The 27,506-nt window shown below is 45.3% G+C and overlaps 2 protein-coding genes across 4 annotated transcripts; one reads left to right on the forward strand and one right to left on the reverse strand.

Annotated features, from left to right (window-relative positions):
* Positions 1 to 632: 632 nt before the first annotated feature.
* Positions 633 to 10,259, forward strand: CLNS1A (chloride nucleotide-sensitive channel 1A). The gene is made up of 7 exons (XM_080583889.1): positions 633 to 900; positions 2,354 to 2,490; positions 4,801 to 4,908; positions 5,624 to 5,734; positions 6,171 to 6,344; positions 7,568 to 7,652; positions 9,654 to 10,259. Exons 1-6 carry the CDS (start codon positions 782 to 784, stop codon positions 7,633 to 7,635), a joined length of 717 nt encoding a protein of 238 aa, XP_080440015.1. The 5' UTR covers positions 633 to 781; the 3' UTR covers positions 7,636 to 7,652; positions 9,654 to 10,259.
* Positions 10,260 to 13,068: 2,809 nt separating this feature from the next.
* On the reverse strand, positions 13,069 to 25,964 carry AQP11 (aquaporin 11). 3 transcript variants are annotated; one of them, XR_013948018.1, is made up of 5 exons: positions 25,775 to 25,962; positions 24,762 to 25,447; positions 19,528 to 19,644; positions 14,256 to 14,597; positions 13,069 to 14,153 (listed from the first exon to the last, which is right to left on the reverse strand). XR_013948018.1 is itself a non-coding variant. In XM_080583873.1 (4 exons), exons 2-4 carry the CDS (start codon positions 25,354 to 25,356, stop codon positions 14,527 to 14,529), a joined length of 783 nt encoding a protein of 260 aa, XP_080439999.1. In that variant the 5' UTR covers positions 25,357 to 25,447; positions 25,775 to 25,962; the 3' UTR covers positions 13,069 to 14,526. The 3 variants fall into 3 exon arrangements, 2 of the variants coding, with proteins under 2 accessions (XP_080439999.1, XP_080440000.1); XM_080583873.1 differs by having other exon boundaries at positions 13,069 to 14,597; XM_080583874.1 differs by lacking the exons at positions 13,069 to 14,153; positions 14,256 to 14,597 and adding an exon at positions 14,903 to 16,229 and having other exon boundaries at positions 24,762 to 25,964.
* Positions 25,965 to 27,506: the final 1,542 nt, after the last annotated feature.

The raw sequence follows: 27,506 nt of genomic DNA on the forward strand, positions 1-27,506 counted from the left end.
GGTGACATGGTGCCATGGTGGCTGACATGGTGACACGGTGACATGGTGCCATGGTGGCTGACATGGTGACACGGTGACATGGTGATTGACACAGTGACACGGTGACTGAGATGGTGCCACGGTGACACGGTGACATGGTGCCATGGTGGCTGGCATGGTAACATGGTGCCATAGTGACTGACATGGTGCCATGATGACTGACATGGTGCCATGGTGACTGACATGGTGCCATGGTGCCATGGTGACACTGTGCCATGGTGGCTGACACGGTGACACAGTGACATGGTGATTGACACAGTGACATGGTGGCTGAGATGGTGCCATGGTGACTGAGATGGTGCCACGGTGCCACGGTGCCATGGTGGCTGACATGGTGACACGGTGCCATGGTGGCTGACATGGTGACATGGTGCCACAGTGACTGACATGGTGCCTTGATGACTGACATGGCGCCATGGTGACTGACATGATGACACGGTGACTGACATGGTACCACGGTGCCATGGTGACTGCCGTGGTTCCACGCTGACTGAAATGTTGGCTTGCCATGGTGCCATGGTGACTGCCACGGTGCCCGGCACGGCGCCACGCCGCTCCGTCCCCACGCGGGCGCTGAGGGGCGGCCCCGCTCCCCTCAGGGAAGGCGGGACCGGCCCCAAGATGGCGGCGGCGCCGCTCCCTCCCGCACCATCGAGTCTCGCGCAGAGGGGCCCGGCGGCGCCCGGTAGCTCCGCGCCTTCCGCTTCCGCAGGCGGCTGAGGGAGGAGGCGGCGGCGGCGCCATGGCGCTCCTCAAGCGGCTCCCGCCGCCCGCTCAGGGCGTCCGGCACCGGCAGCCCGACACCGAGGCGCTGCTGGCGGGGCGCTCCCTGGGAGCCGGCACCCTGTACATCGCCGAGAGGTGCGCGGGGACCTTGAGGGGGGGGGGGATTTGTGCGTTGGTACGGGGCAGGCGTTATTTAACCTGCTGCAAAACGTGATCCCTGGGACACGAGTCCTGGGAGGGGCGGCTGAGGGACCTGGGGGGGTTTGGGCTGGAGAAGAGGAGGCTCAGGGCAGGCCTTATTGCTCTCTGCAACTGCCTGAAAGGAAGGGGTGGGGAGCTGGGGGTCGGCCTCTGCTCACAGGTAACCAGGGATAGGACCTGAGGGAACGGCCTCAAGTTGTGCCAGGGGAGGTTTGGGCTGGAAATGAGGAGACATTTCTTCTCAGCAAGAGCGGTCAGGCATTGGGACGGGTTGCCCAGGGAGGTGGTGGGGTCCCCGTCCCTGGGGGTGTTCAAGGCAAGGTTGGACGTGGTGCTTAGGGACATGGTTTGGTGGGTGGCAGTGGTGGTTGGACCAGATGATCCTGGAGGGCTTTTCCAACCTTGATGATCCCACGTTCTCTAACCTCTTTATAATTATTTTTAAACTCCCCCTGATTCATACATTTCAAGAAGCCAGCTGTTGTTAATGAATTTTCGGGTTTCCTGTGCTTGTTGAAAAGCACTCTCAATACACGATATTCCTGCAGCAGGAAAGTGGCGTTAGAACAACGCCGTGACCTAGAACTCGTGCCGAGCAGTGAGCTGCCTGCTGACTTTGACTCCGAACCACCCCTGCTGGAAGGGCTCTGGAGCCACCAGCACTTGGTGCTGTTGCATTCCTCCAGGAGAGGAATCTCCCCGGAATTCCAGTTACTGCTGTGCCGCAGACAGAAGGCCTTCTGTTCGCGCAGCAGTTGCCCTCAGTACTTACAACACCGAGTTTCCTCCGAACCGGATCTCAAAATGTTGTGCGAGGCGCCTGCGAGTCCCCCAGCCAGCTCCCACATGTCTGGGGCACGGCGCGAAGCTTTCACCAGCGTCCCAAAATGCCAGCGCTTGCAGGAGCGCCACGCAGGGGCAGAACCAGAGCCCGGAGCACAAAGAGCCTTTGGGTGCGCCTGCTGCCTTGTCAGAGCGTGGAAAGCTGCCCCATCGAGGTGTGGGGGGGGGAATTCCTTGCCCCCACTTTACCAGCTCTTGCTTTCCACCTGGTTTCCTGACACCGGGAGCCTTCTGTGGCCTTCTCATCGGTTTTATTGCCTCACTTTCTGCTGCTCCGTACTTCTCTTTGCTCTCGCGCTATCCTAAAATACCCTGAGGTGGAAGAGGCCCACGGGGACCACTGAGTCAGCTCCTGGCTCCACAAAAGGAGTGTTCTCTACCCCAAAAAAACCCAAAGCGTTTCATAGCTTGAGCAGCACGTTACGCTGTGGGATCCCTCAATTACTTTGGTGTCACTTTGCTTCTCTGCAGGCGTGACTCAGGTACCTTTGATTCCTCTATCACTTTCTAACTTCCTTTTTTTTTTTTTTCCCCCCTTTTTCAGCCGTCTGTCTTGGGTGGAAAACTCCGGCGTCGGGTTCTCCTTGGACTACCCCAACATAAGCCTGCACGCCATCTCCAGGGACCTGAGCGCCTTCCCGTGGGAGCACTTGTACGTCATGGTCAACGCCAGCTTTGAAGGTGCGCCCAACGCAGGGTTCCCGCCCGCTCTGAACGGTGCCGTCCCATCCCCCAGAAGGGAGACATCTGGGTTTTAAAACAAATTTAATTTATTTATGCTTCGTTCGAGTGGTATTTTCTACTTTCCTCTTCGTTTCCCTAAAGGATAATTGTTTTAAAGGAAAGTTTTCTCCTTGTGTACAATCAGTTTATATTCTTCTGTATCTCGGCACGTGGCTAGGAGCAGGTAGAGCCACTGCAGCCTGGTTCTCTGCTCTCTCACACTTACTTTAAACAATTTTGTTTGGCTGCTGTCTCCCCGTGATTCCAGTGCTTACGCATCGTTTTTGCCTTAGTGAATTTTGCCACCGTTGCTTCCCTCTCTGGGTTTCATGAATTCCTGCTGCTTCCCATCAGCCTGGAAGCTTTCATCCTGATTTGCCCTTAAAAAACAAAAAGACCATAGCTCGTGTTACTGAGCTTGATGGATTTTTGTACATTTCCAAAAAATGAACCTTTTGGCCAGTCGTGCTCTTTACCTGCAGAAAACAAGCTTTCGATTTCTTTGTGTGCTTGAGGGTATTCTCTATTTTTGATACGTCAAATCTTTTATTCTGGTGGACCCTTTAATATCTTTACTAAGTGCATCATAAACTCCACCACATCAGTTGGAGAGCAACAAGCGTTCAGTCTTCAGCAGGCCTCCTTTCCCCTTCCTCCCACTGGCTGTCGTAGTTAAAGGTTAGAAGCAGGCCTTTCATTTTTCTTTAACTAATCCATATGCTGGAAGTACTGTCAGGAATCTCAGGAGCCAGAACTGTTTTTACGCTATTAATACCTCTTGTTATTTCCTTCTGTCGTGCTGCTAATATTCTCTGACAGTCTATTATTACAAAGATTACAACTAATATTCTTCTTCCTCACTTCTAATTGTATGCGTACTCTGAACTGTGCCTAGTGTGAAGAAAGATGTCGCTTCCAACTTTTAATTCACTTTGATAAGCATTTGAAAATTTGAAACTTCTCCTGTGATAGTTCTTGTCTATAAATCCTTACCAGATTGATTGTTTTCATTATTAATATGTATTTTTTTTCTTATTTTTTTAACTGTGTGAATTCTGGCTACAGTAAGTCTCCAGCTAGGAGAAACCCAAACATTTGGTTTTCAAATCTCTCCCTGCCCTGTAATTTTTAGCTGCTGAGTTAAATCCAAACCTCTCCACTTCGTCAGCTGCAGGAGTCTCGATTTCGTAGCTGGGCAGGGTACATTTTGTTCTTCCTCTGGAAGTTTCTGCTGTGCCCTGTGTGTTTATACGCTTTGTCCTCATGCTGTTCGTAGCAAAAGGCAGTCGGGGGTTGGCTTCCCTGAAAACAAAGCGCTGGACGGAGCAGCAGCGAGCTGAGCCTGTGGATGTCAGTTGGACGAGGACTGGGGAGCTTCCCTGGGTGCTTTATTTTTGGGGTACAGGCTGGCAGCTTCTTGGCCTCTCAATGTGCTCGGCATTGCCAATTTTGTGTGTGAGAAAAGCCGCTCTTTGTGGAACAGCCTCACTGTATTCTCCTTTTTCTGGAGAAAGCAGTTTTGAAGCTGTCATTCAGTGACCCCAGCCACGAAGCGATGAACTGTGGCCATCCTCTGCGTGGATTTTATATGTACAGAAATCAGAACACCACCTTGTTGCTTAATTATTCAAGTACGTGGGGCACAGAGGTCAGGAAGCGAGGTTTTACTCACAGTTGTCTGTATGCTCTGAGCATACTTTTTACTCACCACCTTGCTGGCTTGCTAAGAACGCGAGAAATTGGGTGCTTCTGGAAATGTCAGACCCTGGGAGGGGCCAAACTGGAAGCTTTAGGGATTATTATCCATAAAAGGATTATTATCCATAAGGATTATTATCCATAAAATTCATCTGTGATTTAAAATATACATATATATAATCTATATCTTAAAGATATCTAGATACAGATGCATAAAGATTTGTTTAGATATAGCTAGATAGCTTTGCACAGATAAGTGATAATGATTGTGAATTGTGGTTTTGAGTAGAGCTGCTTTAGCAGTGATCGGGTATGCGTTCAGGTACTTCAGGAGAACTCAAGAGAGGGAAATCTAGAATCCTGGAATCATAAATCAAGTCTGTGTGTGCACTGTGAATGCTGTCGAGGTGCTGTGAGAGGACCTTGGGTGTCCGCAGTGCGGGTGGGAGTGTGTTTTTTGTGCCTTTCGTGGGTTGTGTCCAGGTTTCTGGTTTTATTCTCTAGAAAGAATAAACCCGACTCTTCTGGACAACATAAACATGCTTCTCTAACATCTGACTTTCTCTAAAGACGAGGAGACGAAAGAGGCTCCCATGGCCGAAGGGGAGGAGGAAGACAGCGACGATGATGTTGAACCGATTGCGGAGTTCAGATTTGTACCGAGCGACAAATCGGCCTGTAAGTGAAGAGGGAAATCGTGTGTTAACTTTGAGGCCCGATTGCTGGGCTGAAGCTGTAGTGCTGGCTGTAAGTGAAAGATGTCGAGGTACAGAGAGATAAATGTTGTGGTTCTGCAGTGTCCTGGTCTAATTGCTCCATTTCTGTCTGCTGAGAGGAGCAAAGTGTTTTAACTTGCTCGAAGCTGGAGTGTTTTGAGCAGCAAGGAGAATTCCAGTGCTTCGTAACTGAGACTTTTGAGTATAAACACGACACAAAGAATCTTACAAGTTCTCTGCAACTGTGTATGTGTTTGTTTTGTGCAGAGCTTGCCATTGTATCCAAGCTTTACGAACCTTAGGGTTCCTTGCAGGATCTAGTACATGAGGTGGTAACCACAGACGGGGTTGTCCAGAGATGAGCCTCTCTCTAACCTTTATCATCAGTGAAATAAAGGAGGAGAGCTGTTCAGAGGATAAAGCACTTGGCTAGATACAGGAAATCTGATTTCTTCCTAGCCTGGCTGCTTGTTGGATGATATTAAGTACGAACTCAGTGGGTTTTGATAAAGGAATACTCTCAGTCCCTCTGATCCCTCAGTCCAGGACTTCCTGCTTCTTGTGGGCTCTGGCTGGAGAAACAAAGGAGTTTTTTCACGGCAGCCAGCTGGAGGGGAACTGTCAGCATCCTTCGTTCAGCCGCGTGCCCACAAGGCAGTTCTTTTCTCTTTCCCCAGTGGAAGCCATGTTCTCAGCGATGTGCGAATGCCAGGCTCTGCACCCCGACCCAGAAGATGAGGATTCGGACAACGATTACGAAGGGGAGGAGTACGACGTTGAGGCACACGGTTCGTAAGAGTTGTTTCTCTCGGAACACCTGGGACACGTGGAACTTCTCGTGGTATTTGTTGTGAGAACGTTTTGATCTCGTAATGTTTTCCTTCTTTATTGCTCAACTCGCCTAAACAATCTTTCTGCCGCAGGCACAATGTAAAAATTCGGAAATCTCCAGAAAATCTCTTAATTTAGCTGTGGCAAATCACTGGAATTCAGCAAAAATGATGTTCTCATGTTCGTAAGCCCATATATAGGTACCAGCCTTTCCTGTTCCCAGGGAAGGTACCAGCAGCAGTTCAGTGCCCGTGCTGCGGCCAGGTCGTGTCACTGCATATCTTCTGCTACCGGTGTGAGCAGCTTTTCATCTGTGAATCTGAGCACTCCTGGCCTAGCTGTTGTCCTGCTTGATCCAGGCTTGGTTCTGATAAAGATAACGGTGTCTTGCAGAGCTGGAGCAAGGCGACATCCCGACCTTCTACACGTACGAAGAAGGGCTGTCGCATTTAACCGCAGAGGGCCAGGCCACCCTGGAGAGGCTGGAGGGCATGCTGGCCCAGTCTGTCAGCAGCCAGTACAACATGGCTGGGGTGAGGACGGAGGACTCGATACGGGAGTTTGAGGGTAAGACGCTCTTTGCTCTTCCTGAAGAACATCTGAATGCAGTGGCTCTGCAGCCTGCCTCGTCCCTAAACACCAGGGCTGAGCAGTACCGCACGCTGCAGGCTGAGAATTCGGTTTGCAGGGTTCAGTACGGATTTGGGATCTTGGGAATACAGTGCAACAGATTTCAAACAAACAACAAAAAAAACAACACCCTACCTGCTTTTCTAAGTCAGCTTTTTGAAGGATGCTATTTCTGAATGCTGCTAATTAAGTGTGTATTTAAGGAGTAATATTTCTTTTCGGTGGAAAGGTTTCTAAATTTTCCCTTTTTTCATGCTGCTTTCACCTGAGTAATATATTTTTAAATTATTTTATATAAATCTCTGTTTTAGAATGGCCTGAAATCTTTTAAAGGATTATTTTTTGAAAATGATGCAGCTGTTGGGGATTTCTAGCTATCCCCTTGCCTAGAATAGCTAAAAGAATTATTTTTTTCTGATTCGTGTGGATGATTTTTTTTAAATCTTACTTCCTTTGTCAGTCGTTTGTAGGTTCTTTTTGTTCCACAGCTTTGTGACTAAATTTTATATAAAGATAACTTTAGGTGGTACGCTTGTGTTTGTGCAGTGCCCTTCATTAGAAACTCATCTGGTTTCTGAACCCCAACATCTTGAAAATTGGAAAAAAAAATTGAACAGCAAGTATGTCACATGTCTCAGAGCCACCTTCATCAGCTTTATTAGCCATCCTGATCTTACTTGCTCTGGTACGGCTCCTTGGTTTCCTGCCCTTACTGAAGTCCCCAGGGCTGCTCAGTTTCAGAGTCGCTGCTCTTTGACGTTGCAGCGCAGGGCAGCTGCTCCCTTCCTCAGCTTGATTGCTGAGAGCTGTTTGAGAAGGGGATCTGGCTGCTTTCCATTTGAGCCTAACTAAAGCTATTCAAAGGAATCACCATTTGTTACACCAAAACTTCATTTAAAAAAAAAAAAAGAGTATTTAAAATCTGGTGTTTAAGTCCTTTAATAAGACAGAATGAGATGTGGGGATGTCTTTCAGGGACCAGCTGATGCAGCTGGAAAAAAAACACAGAATTGTGAGCATATCAGTGTTTCTTAGAAGTTCAGCCAAGGCGTTTTCTGCTCTGGTGATCTCTTGTCAGCAGAGGGCACTCGCTCTCTTTCGTACGGTAACATCCCCTTGCAAGCCTGCAGCATTGAGCGGCGCTGACTTGTTTTTTGCAGATGGGATGGAGGTGGACATAGCACCAGTAGTCGCGGGGCAGTTTGAAGATGCAGAAGTTGATCACTGAGGAGGACGCGTGCTGCTGTAAGTTCTCGTGTCTTCTGAGACCTTCCACCTCTAACGTGCGTAACGCAAAGCGGTCGCAGAGCTCCTAGGGGAAATGTTTTGTGGTATCAGAATGACAGCAGTTGAGAGAAGGAAAAGGTAGCTGTGGTTATTGAAAGCGTGGGAAGTTTTCAGTTATCTGTCTTGGAGGTGTCCAGAAGTGCCCCACATCACCCCACGTGGGTATGGCTGCCTGCAGGATGGGTCGGCCCGTGCCAGCGTGCCCACTCGCCGACCACCGCCTGCACTGCTTCGCTGCCGTCATTGCCGCCCCAAGATATCAGCATTTCCTTGCCGGCTGGGTGGGAGAGGACAAGGTTTGTCCTGGGCCTGTGTCCGTGGAGATGCACAGCGCCGCCACGGCGGCGCTTCTTCCGCTTTTCAGCAGTGCCTGCCTCGCTCAGAAGTCAGACTGCCAGCTCCTGGGTTGAAGCGAGCACAGAACCGGCCCGCTTGAATGCCAGAGAACGAAGTTGTGGGGCAGGCAGCCAAAAGCTGGGGCGGGGAGGAAGGAAAGGGCACAAATAAGAAGAAAGATTAAAAAAAAAAAAGTGAAAATGGGTCAGAAGTAGTCAGAGGGAGATTATAGCGTCGCTGAGGAAGGGGCTGTGGTCCCTGAGAAAGGCTGTGGTGGAAAGATGGCGTGTATCTGCTCTCCTCCCCCACTGCTTCTTTTCATTTGTTCCCGAACTCCTGCAGTTCTGAAATTCTCCGAGTATATGCTTACTGATCCCAGTCACTGCCAGTGGTCCTGTTTGTTCTGTGGTGTCAGAGCTCTTGCAAATAAAGTCGAGGTACTGGTGGCCCTGTACACATTTTAAAACAAAGGAAACTCTTCAGCTCTAGATGCGGTGACTCTCGGATACTGCATGGAAAGCTTAGCTCTGATGGCTTTGTCTCCAAGATTTCTGCCCATGGTTTTATGAAGATAAAAATAAAGCAGCCTTTTTTAACAGCCATCTGTTAAAAATTCAAATTCGAGGGCTTGTTGTCCTGGTTTGAACTTAGCAGGATTCAGGAGAGTTGCTGGCTGGTAGCAGCTCTGTAAGGAACCTGGAATGCTGGTGGAAGTGGCGTTGGTTGATCTCCTGGCAAAGCAAATAACACGTTCTGTCCCAAAAAGCTTTGGTCGGTGGGATTCTTCCTGCACCTTACTCTGTGCAAAGCAGGTGATTGCGCAGGGCACTCTTTTGCTTGCTGCTAAGCTGGTGCTGGTCACAGCTAATGAGCTGATCCTCATTAGGGCGGATCAGGTGATCTGCAGCTGCCACGGCAAGCGTTGCACTGAGGCTGCTGCAGGTCAGGAGCCGATGGGTTTGGTAAAAGTAACCAAAAGTAACCAAAAGTGTGATGTTGTAAGAACAGCTCGTGGAGGTCGGTGTTCATCGCCCCGCTAACAAGCATGAGCACAAAGACAGCTTGGTTCTGCACCATCAAAGGTTCTGCGCCATCAAAATACAGGGCAAGGAGGGAGCTGGCTGTTAGCCTCTCGGAGCAGCTCAGTCCTTTTGGCTTTCTGAACAGCGAAAACAATCGATGCTTAGAGAGCACTGCGCTCCCTGCCTCTGAAGCGGTGCCCTTGCGGGCTGCTCGTGTGGCACGTCACCGCTCGTTACCCAAATGCGATGTGGCAGCTTCCCACTGAAGCTCCTGGAAGACTCGCTGGTGGTTGGGGTGGGACGTTTTCACTGGTCTCGTGACGCGTGGCGTTTTGTCCCCCGCGTCACGAGGCTGCAATGTTCTGACCCAGGCGGTGTGTGGTGGCGTGACGTGGTGCCCTGGCACAGGGATGCAGCTGACTGTCCGTGCGTGCTGCCCTTAGCTGGCCCGAGTTTGGGTCTGTCAGGGGCAAAGGTGCTCGATCCTCCTGAAAATTAGTGCGTCCGAAATAAAGTGCTGTCCTGTGGGTAGCTACTGTAACGATTAATAATCGTTTCTTGTAATGCTGCTGATGTAAACGTGGTGTCTTGTATCTTTCAGATTCTTCTGGTGGCACTTCCAGAATAAGCTGTAAAACTGAAGGCATTGCAGTGACTGTCGGGAGTTAACCTTTCTTTTAATGACCTATGCTTAGACATCTCGGTCTATACATGCTTTTATAGATGTTTAAAAAAAAAAAAGGGGTTGACATTTGTGACCACTATGGGGTTATTTAAAAAAAACACACACGTAATAAAACCTCTCCCGTCTAACATAAATGGGGCTTGTCGGGGGTGATTTCAAAGAAGCCTTTGTAGGAGTTCTAGGACTGCAGAAATACAACTGTAAGTAGAACAGAGTTTTAGATTGTCCTAGAACTTCCCATATTTTTGTACCTGTTCATTGAGTAGTGGAGCGGAATGGAAATGTTACAGAGCTCAGCTGAAAGAAAATAAGGTCAGACGTGGATGAAAAGCAGAGCTCAACTTAATGCCCCTCAAGTAACTGGTATCAGTTCACTGTTGTCCCTTCCATTTGTCTGGGAGCAAAGTTTGGGTGGTAGAGACGGAATAAAATCTGTAAAGTCCTGAAAATGAGAGCTGGTTTGTGTCTTTGTATTAAATGTTAACAGCACTGTTAAATAAACTAAGATTTTTGTATCTCACAGCCACCTGTGTGTTGCGGTTCTTGGTCCTTTACCTTGACAAACTGCTGGGAGCTCTGAACTGACATCCCTTGAGTTTTGAGCACTATTATAATAATAAAAGTGAAGCTATTTTCATCATTTACCCACAGGTGAGAATGAAAGGCCAGAATATTTGCAAAGTGCCTCTGTAGGACAGGAGCCTTCTGTGACACAGCCCAGATTTAGGAACCTAAATTTAGATCACTAAGAATTGGTCCTGCTGGCCCTCCTACTGCTGCACTTCTCTGCTTTGTGATGCTTTTGCCACGGGGCAACGCTAGCAAACTTGGATTATTTTTATTCCCAATACTCAATCAGAAGTCTGTTACTAAACTTTCTCCACTTTGATTTGAAGCTGACATTTGAAAATTTTCAATATGATTAACTTGGTGTATAAACACTTTTCTTTACCAGTCCTGCATTCCTGGAGTAGCACCGAGTGGTCCCGTCCTGCCTAGCCTGTTGGGATGTGGTTTGGTTTCAAGGCATGTGAAAATTATAACCGCTCTTTGCGGAATGTTTGTTAGAAATGTCAGTCAAATTAGCCATGATTTAGCAGTATAGCGAGCTGTCGACATTGCTGAATTATTTAGCATGTTATGCAGGAATTCTTTAAGAAACTCTGTAGTCAGCTTTGAAATTCAGAGCACATCTTTACCCACAGTAACAATATGCAAAAGAATATAAGCTAATTCTTTGAATTATGAATATTCTTACATTCCTGTATTGCACAGCCTGCATGCAGACCAGCAGACCATGGCTGTTGGCAGATTTCTGTGTAACAATATAAATTTGGGCAGGCTTTTGGCAGTTACTCCTAGTTTTTTATATTAAAAAAAAAAGTTGTGTAGATTTTAATAACCTAGTAGCATGTTACAACAGTGAACTAATAAAATACCTTGAACTGCTGGCAGTGAGCAGTTCAGCGCTAGAGACTACAAGGTCCAAGAAAGAAACGTTGGTTGAGGAAAAAGCCAACAGTGGTGCTCTGGTAGCAGTGCCCTAAAGCCATCGGCATTTCCCGACTGTTCCACACAACGTGCTGTACTCTGTCCTTTCGGCTACAGAGGCACACGGGGGCAGCAGCAGCAGGAATGCCAGCTACCAATTGCTATTTTGCTTTGACCTGAAAGGAGAATTCAAGTTCTGTGATGTTAACACTTAGGTTTGTGTTTGTTGCTGAGCCTCCCAAAGCTGAACTAAGAGGATTAAAGCAATGAAGCCAAACAGCTGATTGATTGAGCTGCAGAGAAGAAAAAGTGTTGACTATGACCTACCAACATTAATTTAGCTCTTGAATTAAGTCTTTCTGTGGTGGAGGTAAAAAGGTAGCAGCAGGTAGGCCTTGCATTTTCCTAATCATCCTGCTTTACTAGTTCCTTCACAGAAACCAAAGAAGGAGAGCTCATAAAATTTCAAATTACCATTTGTGGCTAAAAGAGACTGATTTTTGTTGTTATTATTTGTTTTGGCGTAACTCTTAATTGCCGAAGTGTGCTCTTTCTATTGTTTTTCACACCAAACTGCAGACTACCTGTTAGCTATCGCAGCAGACAAGCGGCGTTAACTTGCAGGGTGGCCGCAGCGTTGTGCTCAGCACTGCCTCATGGCCGAGCGCTAGGAAGCTCTAGAAGTGAAAATTTGTGTTGATGCAGGGCTCCAAGATCAGCTACTTTACGCTGCTTCTACTCAAGCGATGGAGCAAGATTAACTTCGGTCAGGTGGAAGCAAATCTGGATGAGCCCTAAGTAACATTAAGCGCTGTCCAGTGTGGAGTTACTTACAAGTTTTATCTTTAATGAAAGTTTACATTGAAGCTATTTGTGTTTTGGGAAACCTTTCATAAACATTAATTACTTTGAACGTAAAAATATTTTGTCTGTATTACTAAAAAAAAAAGTTAAAGTTTTCAATTCCTATTCTTTAGCCTTTTTTCTTTGCTTTTGTTTTCCCTTAAGGGAATTTAAGGCTTGTTTGTTTTTTAGCAGTGACTTAAAAAAATCCAGTGACTAGAAATTGAGTGACAGCTTATTAGTTACCCAGTTACATAGCAAATGTAACTTTTAAGGCGTATGCTATGCCAAAATAAATAACATAGATACAGAAATCAGAGCTGCTCTCTGTGCTTTATGGACTTTGATTGCAGTCCTTCAAAAATGATGTGGAAGTAGGGTCCCTAACCTAACAACACTGGGCTTCTTGTAGGTGTTTCTCTGCTTTCTCTTTTCCCTTTTATCTTTATTCTTTCCGAGGTTTGAGACCTTTACCTTCGGGGCCTTACAGGCTCAGAGGAGATGTGCAGATTAATTCATTACGTAAGGCTCATTTCCGTAAGAAATGAGGCTAAAAACTGGGCTTGTGTATACCAGGAAACGCAAGCCCCAGGGGAAAATAAAACAAAACACCACACACAATGTATGGATCACCTTAAAATGGATAAAAAGCAGTAAAGCAAGGCAGTGACAGGTAGCAGCCTCCTGACACGGCTCCTTTAGACGCAGTACACGTACAAGTATGTGGTGTTCACATGCATGCATCAGCTTTGTTCCTTGTTACAGCTGCCCTCCGCGGCCGAGTTATAAATAAATGGCTGAAGGATCACACTTTATCTGGCACACAGCGTGGTGGGGCGTAGCCCTTGCCTTGAAGCGTCTTACCACGATACGTTTCCTTCAGCAAGCCTACTCGCACCAGGATCAGAGTGCTGCTGCATGACGATAACCCAGCAGTTCTGGTTCTCTTTGGTGTATTAGCAGGTTTTTTTGTTTTGTTTTAATGACTGAACACACTTACGTATTAAGACCTTTATATGGAAAGCATGTGCAAACAGTGATTTCATTTCGCAATAAAATCTAAACATACCTTAGAAAATTAAAATGAGAAAAAAAAGTTATTGCAAGAAGTAGGAAATGAAACTATTTCCCAAAGTCTTGCAAAAAGGACAGTGGCAACAGCAACTATCACAATTTTAGTGTGCAAAAAGCTTGTTTGATTCTTCCTATTCCTCTTCGATGGTCAGCAATGGGAATACAGTTTAAACAAACAAAAAAACCAATGAGTAGAGGGGCCTAGTACTGGAATATTTATGTAACTTGTTAATCATCTTGCCTTTCAAATCTAGTAACTATAAAGTGAAAAACTGAATTTAATCGTAAATTTGAAAAATATATTCTGGTATACTGTCACATAAAAATTAAGCATCCAGAAGAAGAAACCTCATGCCAGAGGGGAACTTGAGAGGACTGGTACCTCCGGGTGCTTTTCACCTCACCTAAGGCTATAATGGGTATATTTTTGCCCATTTGGATAGGTTGCTTTCCTATGTTTTTCTCTCTTTTACCTTATTACATTGCAAATCCGTTTATTTCAAGAAAAATATCTGATAGGCTAAAAAAATAAAATCACAAAATCAACTATGCATCACGTTCCCACGTGACTCATCCCTATATAGTGTGTCTGTTCTACTGCGTGCAAAAGACAGCAAGCTGGGATAAAGTTGTTGGTTTTTTTCCCCCCTCTATAATCACTTTTACCTGCGTGTCTACAGAATTGTAACAGTACTTTGTTAACACTCTTCTCAACCAAGATAAACATTCAATAAACTACAGGGAGAGGACGGGGCAAAGCCTTCCTGAAAGAAAGAGAGGGGTTACTTACCTGCGCTTGGGTATTACTAAAACACTGCTGGTCCTACAGATTTTTACTTTTGGTGTAGGTTACCTCTAGAATAAAGCTGTGGCGATTCTTCTAGGGAGTAGAAAAGAAAGCAGCCAGCCTCTCTTCCTCTCAGAGGTATGGTACTCGTATGGCAAGTAGGAGTATTTTGATATCAATATAAGAATGAAATCTTCAGCTTCATTTTCATCAGGAGCCGTCTACGGGAAGAATCCAGTAAAATCAAACCCTGAAAGGACCGGGTGTTTATCTAAACTTAGTTTTATATGCCATGGTAATTAAGGTCAGCAAACGGCACTTACGGCTAAAGTGACAAAGTTTCCGTGTTCTAACAGTCCTTCACATTCATATGGCTTAACAGAAACTGTTGGCAGGTTATTCTCAGCATCCTGATACGCTATTACAAAGTAAGTTTTTGAATACAAAGCTTTAAGTGAAATATTCCAAAACATGAAATCTGAAAATACAATTGAAAGGTGGTGTGTAAGCTGATGTCAGCATCTTTCTGGAAGCTTCAGTTCTGCAGGTGGCTGTAATTTAACTTTCTTGAAAATGTTTTTTAACGTAGTACTGCTAAAATTCAGAAGTTGGCGTCTCAGGGTATCCGAGGAAGGATTTCCATACAAAAGCCACAAGTATTGTACCTGAAAAGACAAAAAAAAACCCAAACATTTATTTAAATGTATCTTGAGAAGGACACAATTCTCCATCATCAGTTGAAAATAAATGTTACGTTGAAGTATTTGTAAAGTAACATCAGCGGGGGTTGCTGCAGCATGGAATTTCCTGATGAAAGGGCAGAGACAGCTGGTATTTTCTGGAAACACAAACTTTTGCACAAAGAAATCTTCAGGGGACCATACAAGTAATCCTTACGAGCTGATAACGTAGTGTTTCTTTGGATAGTGAAGGTTTTATTTCTGACACGTATAAGCCAAAGACAGAGCAGTTTGGCCAGCTGAAGCCGATGTGTGCACCTTCCTGTTTCCCTAGCAGGAAGGACAAACAGGTGACGGTGACCAAACCTTAATTCCTCAGTGGGTGGGATAAGGCTGAGTTGGTTAGCAGTGTCTGTTTCAGTTGGTATTAGGCATTACAAATGGCTTTAGGATAGTGGGGTTTTGTTTTGTTTTTTAAGGTCATTATAATATTAGAGGTTATTCTAAAGCAAAAAAATGGTAGTTAGAGATTGTAGGTTCTTCACAAGAAGGGCACCTAAATACAGAAAAAGGAGATTAAGACATTTTTTTCTCCTCTTGAAAAAAACACGGTATATTCTATTTCACATGCAGGTATGGGAGCAAGCTTTGCTTGGGAAGAATGAGGAAAAAAAAGACATTGAGCCTTTTTCGTGCCATCCATCACTACATTTTCTCAGGGAGAGGCTTTCTGTCAAAATTCCCAGTCTTAACTGCACGAGGGATTGTTCCTGCACGTCAGAATGTTGCTGAGCTCTCAGCAGTCTTTTGGGAAAAATCATCTTTTCACAGGATATTTCTCCCTTTGGGGCAGCTTCCCAGGGAATTCTACCTACTCATTCCCTAACTAAGCAGAACTTCGGTCTGAAGTCCAAAGTCCAAACAGCTCTGCTGTTTACCCTTCTAAGTCTTCCACTGAACTACTGTAAGGACTACAGCCCAAGAGGCCACACTCACCACCGGTTTTTCCCTGTTTGGGAGCAGGACCACTCATTGGCCTGTTAGTATTTGCATTAGAGAGTTTTCTAGGAACTTCCTGGATTGCAGTTGCTCAAAGCATGAGAGTTTTGCCCTCTGAGGTGATATCTGAATAGGTGAAAAGCCCTTGGAAGACAAGAGTCTGGGAGCAGGACGTTTGCTCAATGTTTGTTGAAACCCTCCTTTGCTACCTCCTCTTGGCCAGGAGGTCTGCAACATCCCTCCATTAAAACACCCCAATATTATTTCCCCTCCCAAGATCTAGCGACTCTTCAACAGGCGTATCGCTGTTTTTTTTACTGAGTTCTCCAAGGCCAAGGAACTCCTTAGCACGGAGCACAGCTCACCCTCTTTCCCTGTCCAGGAATGTGCTCCGCTTGTGCACGCTATCCCACCAGATCTTCATAGTCCCTGAGGTGCTGATCACTTCACTGCAAACAGACTTGCAATTCTTGTTTCTTTATTAAGCTCCATGCTTAAATGTACTGAACCTGAATATCCTGTCCTCTGAGCAGAAAGGTGACAGTTTCACCTGTAGCCTTGTTCCTTGCTCACCTCCTCCATTTACATCTGCTGCTTTCGTGGCATTTATTTTCTAACCTGATGGTGAAAAAAACATTTTCTTTTAAGGAACAGTAGTAATCTTTCTGGCAACACCGATCCAAACAAACGGTCATTGAGTCTCCTTTCGTAGCGTCAGTAACTTGGCAGGATAAGCTGGCACCTGTCCAGCTAAGAGAGACTCGTTTTACTGCTCTCACATCCAGTATATTGCCACCAACTCTTCCACTCGTAGCTGCCATCTCCCTGGTATTGAAAGAGAAGCATTAGCTCCGTCACAGTCATTACTAATGGCGTGATCGTGCCTGGACAAGTGACATGAATTCCTTTGGCAATGAAACAGAAACTGTCTTTGTTCCACCTGTACTCACTGCCTCTGTGTTCACAAGAATTTAGGCCTGCCTAAGCTAAGCCATAAACACTCGCTGACACTTCTATTCACTTCAGGAATCAGCTGTTTTAATGTTACTAATGTTAGTGCACCGAAACTTCAGAGAAAACATTTTGAAAAATGAGTTCTTTACTACAGTTCCAAGATTACATTACAAGAGGCTGTAAGACACTAGCGGACTTGCTTATCCTAATAGAAAACTTCCACGTCCTCCTCCTCTCGTGAGATGATAATCAATCTTCCTCTTGTTCCCAGAGTACTTTCTAAAACTGTTAAAGTGATGGTTAAGAATTGGCTTACAGCTAGATCAGGGAATCCATTAAAACTGAACGGCCTCAGTCTCCCAGTCCTCACGGTATTTGCTGTGGCCATAAATGAGATCGTATTATACGTGGCACAGGCAATTTGAAGCTTCATGGTATGCTAGTCCATGCTTCTGCACATGGTAGTTATTACACCACATCACAAAAAACCCTAAGTAATAGTCCTAAAAGAATTTCCCCAAACAAGAACAAAGTAATTTAACCATCTAAGATGCTGATGCTGGGAAAATGAGACGTAAATTAGCGTATCACTATGATTCTGTGGGTTTCTAGGAAGTCTGGAAGTATTTCTACTGCCACATGGATTCTGAAAGTAGTCTTTACAACTACATTTAAAATATCCCTTCCCTCATCATCTGTTTATATATTAGAGGTTCTTTTCACAAGAATTTTCTTATCACAGCAGGCCATTTTCTTAGACGTTACATAATTTAGTCCACTTGTGGAAGAATTTATATTGTTATTTGCAAAACGTGCCAGAAAAAACGTCATTTCATGTTAGATTAAATTTCTCATGTCTAACATTACATGTTAGATTTGTAGATCTGCACTCACGTATTCATCAACTCAGTTTTCAAATAGACTCAGCTCCTCTGTACTTCCACCTCAGGCACCTTAAAATTCTTGGTTTATAATAAAACAAGGTCTACGTATTCATGAAGTTCCCTTGTTTTATGAGATATTCATGTTACCAATAGACTACTCTGCCCTTCAGGTGATCCACAGACCTGACATCTGTAATGAAATGCTTGGCTACAGTAATGCCACTGCACAAAAAACGATCTGTCTCCAGTACTCACATCTTCCCAACTACTTGGTCTGAAGTTCCTTCCCCTGGTAAAATATAAAGAGTGTTTGGTATATTCTATATGTATTGTCTATATGTTGACTAGTGATAAACTGGTGTTTATGAATCTTCATAGAAATTTAACGTTATTCCCTGACCACATCCTAAATTCTTCAACGCACGGTTCCATTTGAATTAGCATCTGTAGATTTTCTTACTCAGGCCGAAATCACCTGAATGCTTTCTGCAGAGCAGTTCTGGAGGATGCATCTTGCTAATTAAGTAGAACACGGTGTTTCACAATTCAGAATGCCAAGTACTGAGAACCCAGACAATCTCAAGATGGATATCAAACTGAAATAAGGTAAAGTAACAGATAGCTAAACTTGAATTATGAGGAATATTGTACATTTCATTAGGAACCAGGTGATGCCCATCAGCTTTACCTAAGACATTTCATTAGCTGTTAATTGAAACAGCGCACATGCTTTTGTCAAGCTTACTCTATTTAGTCATCCTGTTTGGATGTGTAATTTAACAAAACTTACAAACTTTAACAAAAAAAAAATAACAAAATAAGAATTTTTAGTTTTAACTGAAATTAATTTTCCATTTTTGACTGACCGAAAGTCACTTCAAATAGAAAATGCACAAAGAAGGAAAAAAAAAAGTTATTTGCCATAACCAAAGAGCTGTTTCCTGTATCTGTTTCACATACTCACCTTGTTTCCAATACCACAGTTGTGGATTAAGTCATGAAAGAACTTGGGATTAGCTGACTGCCTCTTTATATGTAACAGAAGGCTAAAGATTTGGTGGGAGTAACTGTAAACAATCAACGGCATGAAGTGTTTTCATTTGCACTAGATGAACCAGAATTTAAATTAGAAAAATTCCAGTTACTCACATGTGTGTTCCTTATTCTTAACCTAAGGATAGATTGTTTCCAACAGTGGCTGGGGGAAAAACACAGAATGGGAACTGCAAAGTTTGACACTATGGAGATGAAAAAGATGTGATATTATAATAGTAATAATTGAGCATATTTTTCTAATACCTGATTATTATTATTTATGTGTATGTGTACATATATATAATTTAATCAGCCCCATATTCCTGTATACTGTCACAAAGCAAGACAGAAACTGCATGCTAAACAACTTGTTTCTCTTTGAAGCTTATCAGGCGAATGTTTACTTTCAGGTAGCCTCTTCTCCTTTTTAACACTCTGCTGTAATTTGCAAGTGGGCCCTTGGTCAGTGTAAGGACATGCAGCACATCTCAAGGCGGATTTTAATACTGAGGCATAAAATCTGAAACAGCAGGCAGCCCCAAAAGGATCATGTTCCAGAGTAAACAACTGTTGGTTCATAACTAACTAGTTAACCCTCCCTATTTTCCATTTAGAATTGTGCTGTCCTGTCTCTTGCTGCATTATAGCACTCAAAGCATCCCAGAAGTACTTAGACTTTGACCATGACACATAAACTAAACAGTTATATCCTAACATGGTTGTTTCTTTAAACCGATCAAAACAGTGTATGTTATTTTGAGAATAAAACTGGTGTTTAAAACTCAGTATTAAATGCTTGATTCACAAAACAGACTGTTACAGGTGCTCGACATAAAGCATTAACTAAGTTTAAAATACACAGCTTGCACTTGCAGAAGGAAACCCTGACTCTGAATGATTTCTACACATATAATTAAGTATCTTATGGATTTTATTTGAACCAGAAGACAAGTAGACTATCAAATAAAGAATATCTGCTTCTTGATTTTTGAACCATGTACTAAGTAACATTTTCTTAAATATATAAAGTATTAAGAACTTACCTAAGGATGGTGCTATCCAATAGACTAGTGAATAAATCAAAAAATTGTCATAGAAACATTTTGGATGTAATGAAAAAGCCAACGCTGGGTTAAATATTGCTCCCGTGAGATTTCCACCTGAAACAAAATGTAAACAGTATGAAATTACACCATCTTGCTTAATACCTACTTTAAATGCAATACTAAAACACACCTACACACCACTGCAGGAAACGCATGCCCTGCAATAAAATGCATTAGCAGAAGCCATTTGGACAGATGAACAGTTCTGCACAGCTTTTTTCTTTTTTAAACAGATGACACATGTTTAGCTTATTAACAGTTTTCTAAAATATATTTTAAAATACCCAAAGTATAGGCTACAGCTTCCTTTATCTCTTTATCACAGATATTGTGTAAAGATACGGGTTTGGCTCGTGTTAAATGTTTCTGCTGACAAAACTATAATCTGTCTTGCATCATGGTTTTAGGGCAGAAATTACACAAATGTTAGCAAACAAATACCGAGCTTTTATTATATCCCCTTGTCTCACGTAACACATATGCAAGATAATCAAGAAAACTGCCAAGTGCTGTTCTTGCTAAGCTGACTTGTGTGTTTTTGAATAGAACACTAACGTTATCACATGGATTTATTGAACGCTAGGGTTATCTCAGGACAACACCTGGGGAAAAGCCTTCACATTCATTCTATGTTATTTGAAGAAAATAAAAGCAAACCCCTCTCATTCTCTTAAAAGAAGTTTAAAGAAGCTGAACATCTTCCCTCCAGCTTTAGGTGTAAATGAACTTGCCTCAACAATCCCTAAATGAGATCCAAACATATTACATTTTGGGGACTAAGTTATAATTATCCTGAGATGAGCTGGGAGGCTAAGTATTTTTAATTCTGACACGATTTGGTCCGAGATGCAATCCTGCTGAAAAAGCACTGCTCATTAAAAAGTTCTCTATTTGGTACTATTACTTGCTAACTGCCCTGTATTTGTTCTATCTGTTAATTTATTCCTGCATCACAGTATGTAACTGTATCTATTTAGTTTCTTAAAACTTATTCGTGATTTTCCTAGGCCAAATAAGCCGGCATGAGCTTTGACCTTGCCCTTTGTACAAACACCATGCTGCTGTTAATCCTCGTTTGTCATGAAAGCAATCATTTACCAGAAGTTTTAGTAAGGTCTTTCTCCTTCTCCTCTGTATTTCTCTCTCTCTATACTCCTCATCATTTCTTTTACCGCTATTACAGCTTGGAAAGGTTTTAATCTTTGCTGACCTATTCAGTTTACTCTGATTTGACAACAGCAACTCCTACTTACTGTGAAGTCTTACTTTGCACATTAACACACGAACGAGTTCCACCGTGGCCAGGAAGGCCATCTAACATAATTTACTTTGCTTTAATCTGTTTACAGATTCACAGCTCCTGCTTTCGTATCCACAAACACACATTGAAGAGCAGAATTTCACTCTCAGGAGGCAGATGCTGTTTCTGAACAGATACTAAACATAAGATATAGTTTTAACTGCTACTTCTTCAGTACTAGGAACTGCTGGACTATAAACCACAGGGGACAAGGGCACTCGTACTATCTTATTTAAAAATATTTGTTAGATTAAAACGTCCTTTGGTAGCATACTACATTTAAAATGTGAAAGAATGGTAGAGCGTCACAGGAAACACAAAGCTGCACCTCAGAGAGTCTGTGTACTAGAATGAATAAAACATTTGACGGCAAAAAGAAGTGTAGTATCTTTGATGCTGCACGCATGAAAACCTGAAAATGTGAAGTAGTGAGTGCTCTGCATAATGACTAAGAAAGTAACTTTAACTTCTAAGATTACTAAAAGAAAAAAAATAGGGAGGAATGTAGAATTAAAAATATGCATGTCATTTTTACCTCGATATGTTAAGCTCAGAAATAGCTTGCCAATTTTACACAATTCACTGTAATATTGCCTGTAAATAAAAAGCTCTCAGAAAGTGGATTTTTTTCTTCCCCTTATAAATATTTTCTCAAAGGAAGTATCTGAATGTTCTTTACCAACATATGTATGGTCTGCATCCTTAGCTTCTGAATCATTCCTTTAATATTTATAGGCATAACCTTCTCTTTCTCATTTTTAGTGGAAGAAACAAAATGAATGCAGTACTGGAGGTTTTGTTTCTTTCTCTTTTGTACAGTATCTGCTATTATAAAAATTTGGCCAGTGTAAGACAGAATTAAAAAAAAAAAAAGTGAATATTTTAACCTAAAAAAGTAAAAGAAATGCTAAAGGAACAGCCTGTAATTTTGAAAAGACTTACTACATAACCTGATGTTATTTGTTGGAGTAAGTTGCACGCTTTACCTAAATAACTTTCATGGGCACACACAGTGACCTACCAACACCTACTTTTTTTCCCATCACGCTAACTCAGTGAAAAGGAAAAAAAAGAACATTTTAATGTTTTCTAGCCCTGCATGTGTATCAATAAATTTAGATGGGTGTAAGACACAGAGATATGGCTAAACTTTAACATTCTATCCAAACCAAATTTAATACGAGTATGAGATACTCCTTAGAGTCCCTTTTCAGGGATCATTCCTCTTGTGGGATATAGCTTTTAAACATACAGCAGAAGCTAACTGATGGGCTGAAATGTGAGATACTGTGTTTGAGATGTATTTTCTAACATTTCTGATTCATTCACGACTGTAACAAACTCAGGTTCTGGAGGCACAATCAGTGTGCAAAGAAACCATTAGCAGGGACTTTATTTTCTAACCGAATGCACCTTTCGGAGTGTCTAGCCAAAACACAATCTTTCAAACTAAAGATTGAAACAGCGACATTCACACAATATTCTAAACTTTGATATTTTTGTAGGATAAAGTAGGGGTGTTACCAGTTCCCCTACATCTGGTGCTGGCTTCCTAGCCCTTCGGTGCTGGGTGAGCAAGAAAGATCCATCCCTTTTAAAGAAGCGCTCAAGTTCTTCATAAAGAGTTAACGAAGAGGTGCAGGGGATTTCCTGAGAATGACTGGCCCAGGTACATTAAGCATCTGCCGGTCTTCAAACCCTGTACACCAGCTACCCTAATGACCGGTTTGGAAGGTGTTCACTTTTCCTTCTGCGTGCTCAAAGTGGGAAAAGGCAATGCTTCTCCCAGCACAGGCAGGGAACGCATCTGGGGTGAATGCATCATTCCGCGATGGATCTGTTCCACGATCTGTAAGGATCTGTTCCACGCCTCTCACCTCACCACAGAAAGGTGCTCACAGCAGCAGCCTGCTCCCACATGTGGTGGGACCCCTCGGGGGCAGGCATCTTGGCTCTTACGCCCTCTGCTACTTAAAGAGGCTTCGACCTCCGCAGTAACTATCAGGCTTGTGCCTGCTGCAGGGGCAGGATGGCATTCTCACCTTCCCTTTGCGACCCGAGCGTACGCCAAGGAGTGCAGACCCTAGGAAGCGTGGAGCAGGGCGAACAAGAAAGAATTAGTACATTTTCCACTGAGGAGAGGATAAAACTACGTTCCAGATCTGCTCCCTGGAATGCTTTTTTTTTTTTTTTTTAAAACAGCCTTGATTTTAGATTCAGATACAGTGCAAAGAAAAACATCCAGGTTGCACAGGGCGTTCTGCACACGATACAGCACAAACTGCCTGGGAAACAGGCCTGGGCACTGCAGGTTTGGTGTTTCCTAGAAATATACGCGGACTGACTGCTCTGGATTGTCACAACAAGTCCAAGTTTACGACAAGAAGCCGACTCGGTAGGCAGCCTTCCCCTGCTAGAAAGAGATGGCCTGGCCAGGAGCACCGGGCACGAATTCCCTGCATGAACTAGCTAAGGGAAAGGCAGCGTGACACGTTATTATTTTACAGGAATATTTGTTAAGCAGCAAGGGAATGCTAGGAATCAGCAATCCAGGTTTCCTGGCTTGTAGAAGAGGTACCGTGATCTTTGGCTACACTTTCCCCAACCCGCTCACAAATACACCTAGTGTGCTAAAACGCGGCGACACCTCGCTTCTGCCTTCAAAGATTAATTTTAGAAAGTGGTTCCAATTGCTAATTACTGAAATCATCGGTGGAGTAAAATCAGCTATTATGATTTCAGCTAAATGTAATGAGCGAGGCTTTTTTCATTAACGCATCTGAAAATTTGGCAGTATTTTCATCCTGCTGTGTCAGGGAGCATAATACAGCTCGGCCTTTTGGACAAGAGCTCAGTACCACTGCGGATACCTGCAGGTACAACAGCGATCTCCGCTCAGAAATCATTCCCTGGATGACTTCGTCCGTGGTGGAAGCTGCAGCACGAGCTGGGGCAAGGAGCTCCGTGACCACCTCTCCCTCAACTCCCTGCACCCCAAAGTCCAGAGGCTCCTTCCCAGGACAAGCCGCTCCCTGTCAAGCGGCCCTCAAGTGACACAACTCTGGCACCTCGCTGGGGAGCACAAGGAGCACCAGGAGCCAGCACAAACGTTCACGCTGCCTCTCTGCAGCTCTTCCTTCCCAGCCACCCAGGGAGGCTGTGCAGGTGACTGTCCCAGCTCTGGGAGGCCAGAGGTGACCCAGAGACAAAAGCAAGGACAGGTCAACAGGGAGGGATTAAAGAGACAGGAGATCTGGAGATGCCCTGATATAAAAAGCACCTTTTTTTTTTTTTTTTAAAGAAAACATGTGGTTTCACGAGTACTTCGAATCATGCGACACTATTTGATCATCCTGCATGCATTCCACAAATATCCCTTCCTGCTTCTGACGCACAGATTTAACAGTTAACCAGAACAAACTGCACTGATATGCATTATGCATTTAAATGCAGAACATCCATCCCGCAGGTCTGCACAATCAGGGTTTCTTCCTGATGCAGGCAGCCGTGCTGTCTCGCAACGCCTCTCGGAAATCAGAGCACTTTGTGGCACACACTGCATGAAATCTCTCACTCTGGAGCAAACTGCATTATGAAACAATCCTTCACTGAGATATTTTCAAAGTGTTCCGGTGCCTCTTAACCATATTCACTTGTAGATTTAACGTTGTTTCAAATGCACAGCTCACTTCATTCTTAACCCCACACCTGCAATAGAATCTAACCAGGCAAACTTTATACAGACTCCAAATGAACTCTGTGTTTGTAGGACCAAATACTTTTCTACGAGACTTTTTAAAGAAAAATATTTTTGCTTCTCACAATTCTTAAGTTACAACTCGATTGCAGTAACGGAGAAAAAAGGACTAACCTGCATAAACGAGCATGGTGATGAGAAGAGCAATCAAATGGACTCGGTAGCCGGGCTTAACAGTTTCCACTTGTAGGATGGTCAGCTGGAAAACGACCGAGAACAGCAGTTCTATGCAAAAAGCCTGCACCTCCGTAGTCTGCATGGGGTTGCCGCAGCCCTGCGAGAGCGCTCCAGGATGTGCCTCTGCAATCCCCAGCCTCCAGACGAAGTGCATAAAAACTCTGGCGAGCACGGCGGCCACAAACTGAGCCCCGATCTTCAGCCCACCCGCCTTGAGCGAGGTCCCACCGCCCCACAGGGGCTGCAAGACGCCGCAGGGATTGCACGTGCTGCCGGTCAGCGTCGAGCCGTGCAGGACGGTGAAACCGTAGGTGAGCGTGAGCACCGTGTGAGGCTTGGGCTCCACGTTGCCGAGCAGGCAGAGCTCGTTAGTGCACGCACACACCTGGAAGGTGCTGAAAGCCTCCAGGAGGAAGGAGCAGAGGTGTGGGTGGGCGTGCAGGCGGCGGCGAACCAGGCTCCTGCACAATCCCACCGCCGCCACGATGCCTGCCATCAGCAGCAGCGACGGCCAGATGCCACCGATGGCCATGGCGAGACGGAGAGGAGAGTTTCACAGGGCGGCAGGACTCAGAAGGGAAGCGCTGGCTCCGCTCCAGCCCCACCACCACCACCACCACCACCTACGAGGAGAAAAGAAAGAGGGAAAGGGAGGGAAGATGGAAGCGCTCAGCCCCTGAGGGGGGAGGAGGCTGCTTCTTTTCCAACCTGCCCACAGCCTGCCAGGTGGCAGGTTCCCCCTCAGCCTGACAGGAGGCTGGGTGAAGGGGTGCAGGCTGAGGGAGGCGGTTCTGGCCCTGGACACCCCCCAGCCGCTGAGGAAGGCACGAACCCCCCTCGGGCCTGCGGGGCCCCCTCAGGCGAGGCGGGACAGGAGGGGGACAACGAGGACGAGCAGGGGCAAACCCCTCTCTACCGGCCCCCGAGGAAAAAATTATCGAGCCCATTACCCCCTCGCAGCCCTCACACGGTTTAGGGGGAGCGCGGAGAGGCGAAAAGCGGTTAAAAAAAATAAAAATAAATAAATAAAAAAGATCCCTTCCCACACGGCGCGGCGAGGAGCGGCGGCTCCCGGTGCCCTCGCCTCACGGCCGGGCGCTGCGCGGCCGGCGGCGGCACCGCGCATGCGCGGCAAGCCCGGCTGCGCGGGGGGGGGGGGAGGGCAAAACGGGGCAGGGGGGGGCGCGTGCGGGGCGCGTTCCCGCGCGCGGGCTGCGGCTGTGGACGCTGAGGGGGGCACCGGGCTCGGTCGAGCTCCTGGTCGCTTCTACCTCTTGTACAAGTTTTCCTGACCAGGCTTGGCCCCCTCGGTGTTTGTAATAAAGGAAAATAAAAAATGCAAATGTGTCCGGTGGTCGTTGGGGGGGGAGGGGGGGGCGGTGGAGGGAGGGGTGTTGAGGGCTGGTGGTGGTCTCTGGCAGGGTTGGGGGGGTGGTTAATGTGGTTCCATATATCCTTGGGAGCTGTGTGTGAGCCGCAGGTGTGCGTGTGGCAGGTGTGTTAGAATAAGAGTCATTAAGGTTGGAAAAGCCCTCCAGGATCATCTGGTCCAACCATCCCCCTACCACCAATGTCACCCACCAAACCATGTCCCCAAGCACCACGTCCAACCTCGCCTTGAACACCCCCAGGGACGGGGACTCCACCACCTCCCTGGGCAACCCGTCCCAACGCCTGACCGCTCTTGCTGAGAAGAAATGTCTCCTCATTTCCAACCCAAACCTCCCCTGGCACAACTTGAGGCCGTTCCCTCTGGTCCCATCACTGGTTACCTGTGAGCAGAGGCCGACCCCCAGCTCCCCACCCGTTCCTTTCAGGCAGTTGCAGAGAGCAATAAAGTCTGCCCTGAGCCTCCTCTTCTCCAGCCCAAACCCCCCCAGGTCCCTCAGCCGCTCCTCATTAAGGTTGGAAAAGCCCTCCAAGATCATCTGGTCCAACCGTCCCCCTACCACCACTATCACCCACTAAACCATGTCCCTAAGCACCAAGTCCAGCAAAGAATCAGGAAGGTTGGAAAAGACCAGCCTTAATGGTTGGGTTAATGCAGTTTCCTCCTTCTCTGCTGCTTTCTGGGAGAAGAACCTTTGACGGGGTGCCAGAAGGAGACTGGAGGCAATACGTGGGCGTCTCCAGTAGAAGTAAAGCTCAAAATAGGCGTCGTCCTCATGCTGCAGGAGGTGGCAAGGTTGACTTTCAGGGCAGGCCTCGAATGGCCTCAGATGGCCCGGAGAAACTGAGAGTTCCTCCATTACAATATGTTTTCGTTTCTAGTGACTGAGAAGGAAGAGCCCACTGTGAGGTAATTGGCATAAGTGCGTCCTGTTGCTCTGAGGCTAGGGCTGAGCTTTCCTTCAATCTCTACCCGTGGTGATAATTCACAGTTGTGTGGCTGGGAGTGGTTGTTCCCCTTTCTGTGAATGTTTTGCAGTGGAGAGAGAGAAATATCTGGGGGGGCTCCAAGCGCACAAACGGTTGTAGCATGTGTCCTTTAACATACAACTTCAATTTTCGCCACGTGGAAAGAATAAAAGTGCATTTTTCTCCTTTTCCACCTCTCTGTCACTGGTGTTGCAGTTCTAGGATCTGGCGAAATCTTGCTTTTGTGAACTGTAAAACTGAAGCAGTGCTGACAGCAATTGCCTCTGCGTACTGCAGTTAAGCACACCTGCCAAAAGAGGCAAC

Source organism: Anser brachyrhynchus (assembly GCF_964034855.1).
Source record: "Anser brachyrhynchus genome assembly, chromosome: 1".
NCBI classification, from domain to species: domain Eukaryota; kingdom Metazoa; phylum Chordata; class Aves; order Anseriformes; family Anatidae; genus Anser; species Anser brachyrhynchus.

Excerpts from the sequence above, each read along its gene's own strand:
- CLNS1A (XM_080583889.1), top strand. The coding sequence starts at position 782 with ATGGCGCTCCTCAAGCGGCTCCCGCCGCCCGCTCAGGGCGTCCGGCAC. Across the intron at positions 901-2,353 it reads ACCCTGTACATCGCCGAGAG|CCGTCTGTCTTGGGTGGAAA; the intron begins GTGCGCGGGGAC and ends CCCCTTTTTCAG. Across the intron at positions 2,491-4,800 it reads GGTCAACGCCAGCTTTGAAG|ACGAGGAGACGAAAGAGGCT; the intron begins GTGCGCCCAACG and ends CTTTCTCTAAAG.
- AQP11 (XM_080583873.1), bottom strand. The coding sequence starts at position 25,356 with ATGGCCATCGGTGGCATCTGGCCGTCGCTGCTGCTGATGGCAGGCATC. Across the intron at positions 19,645-24,761 it reads CACCATGCTCGTTTATGCAG|GTGGAAATCTCACGGGAGCA; the intron begins GTTAGTCCTTTT and ends ATTTTGTTTCAG. Across the intron at positions 14,598-19,527 it reads TTGGATAGCACCATCCTTAG|GTACAATACTTGTGGCTTTT; the intron begins GTAAGTTCTTAA and ends TTGTCTTTTCAG.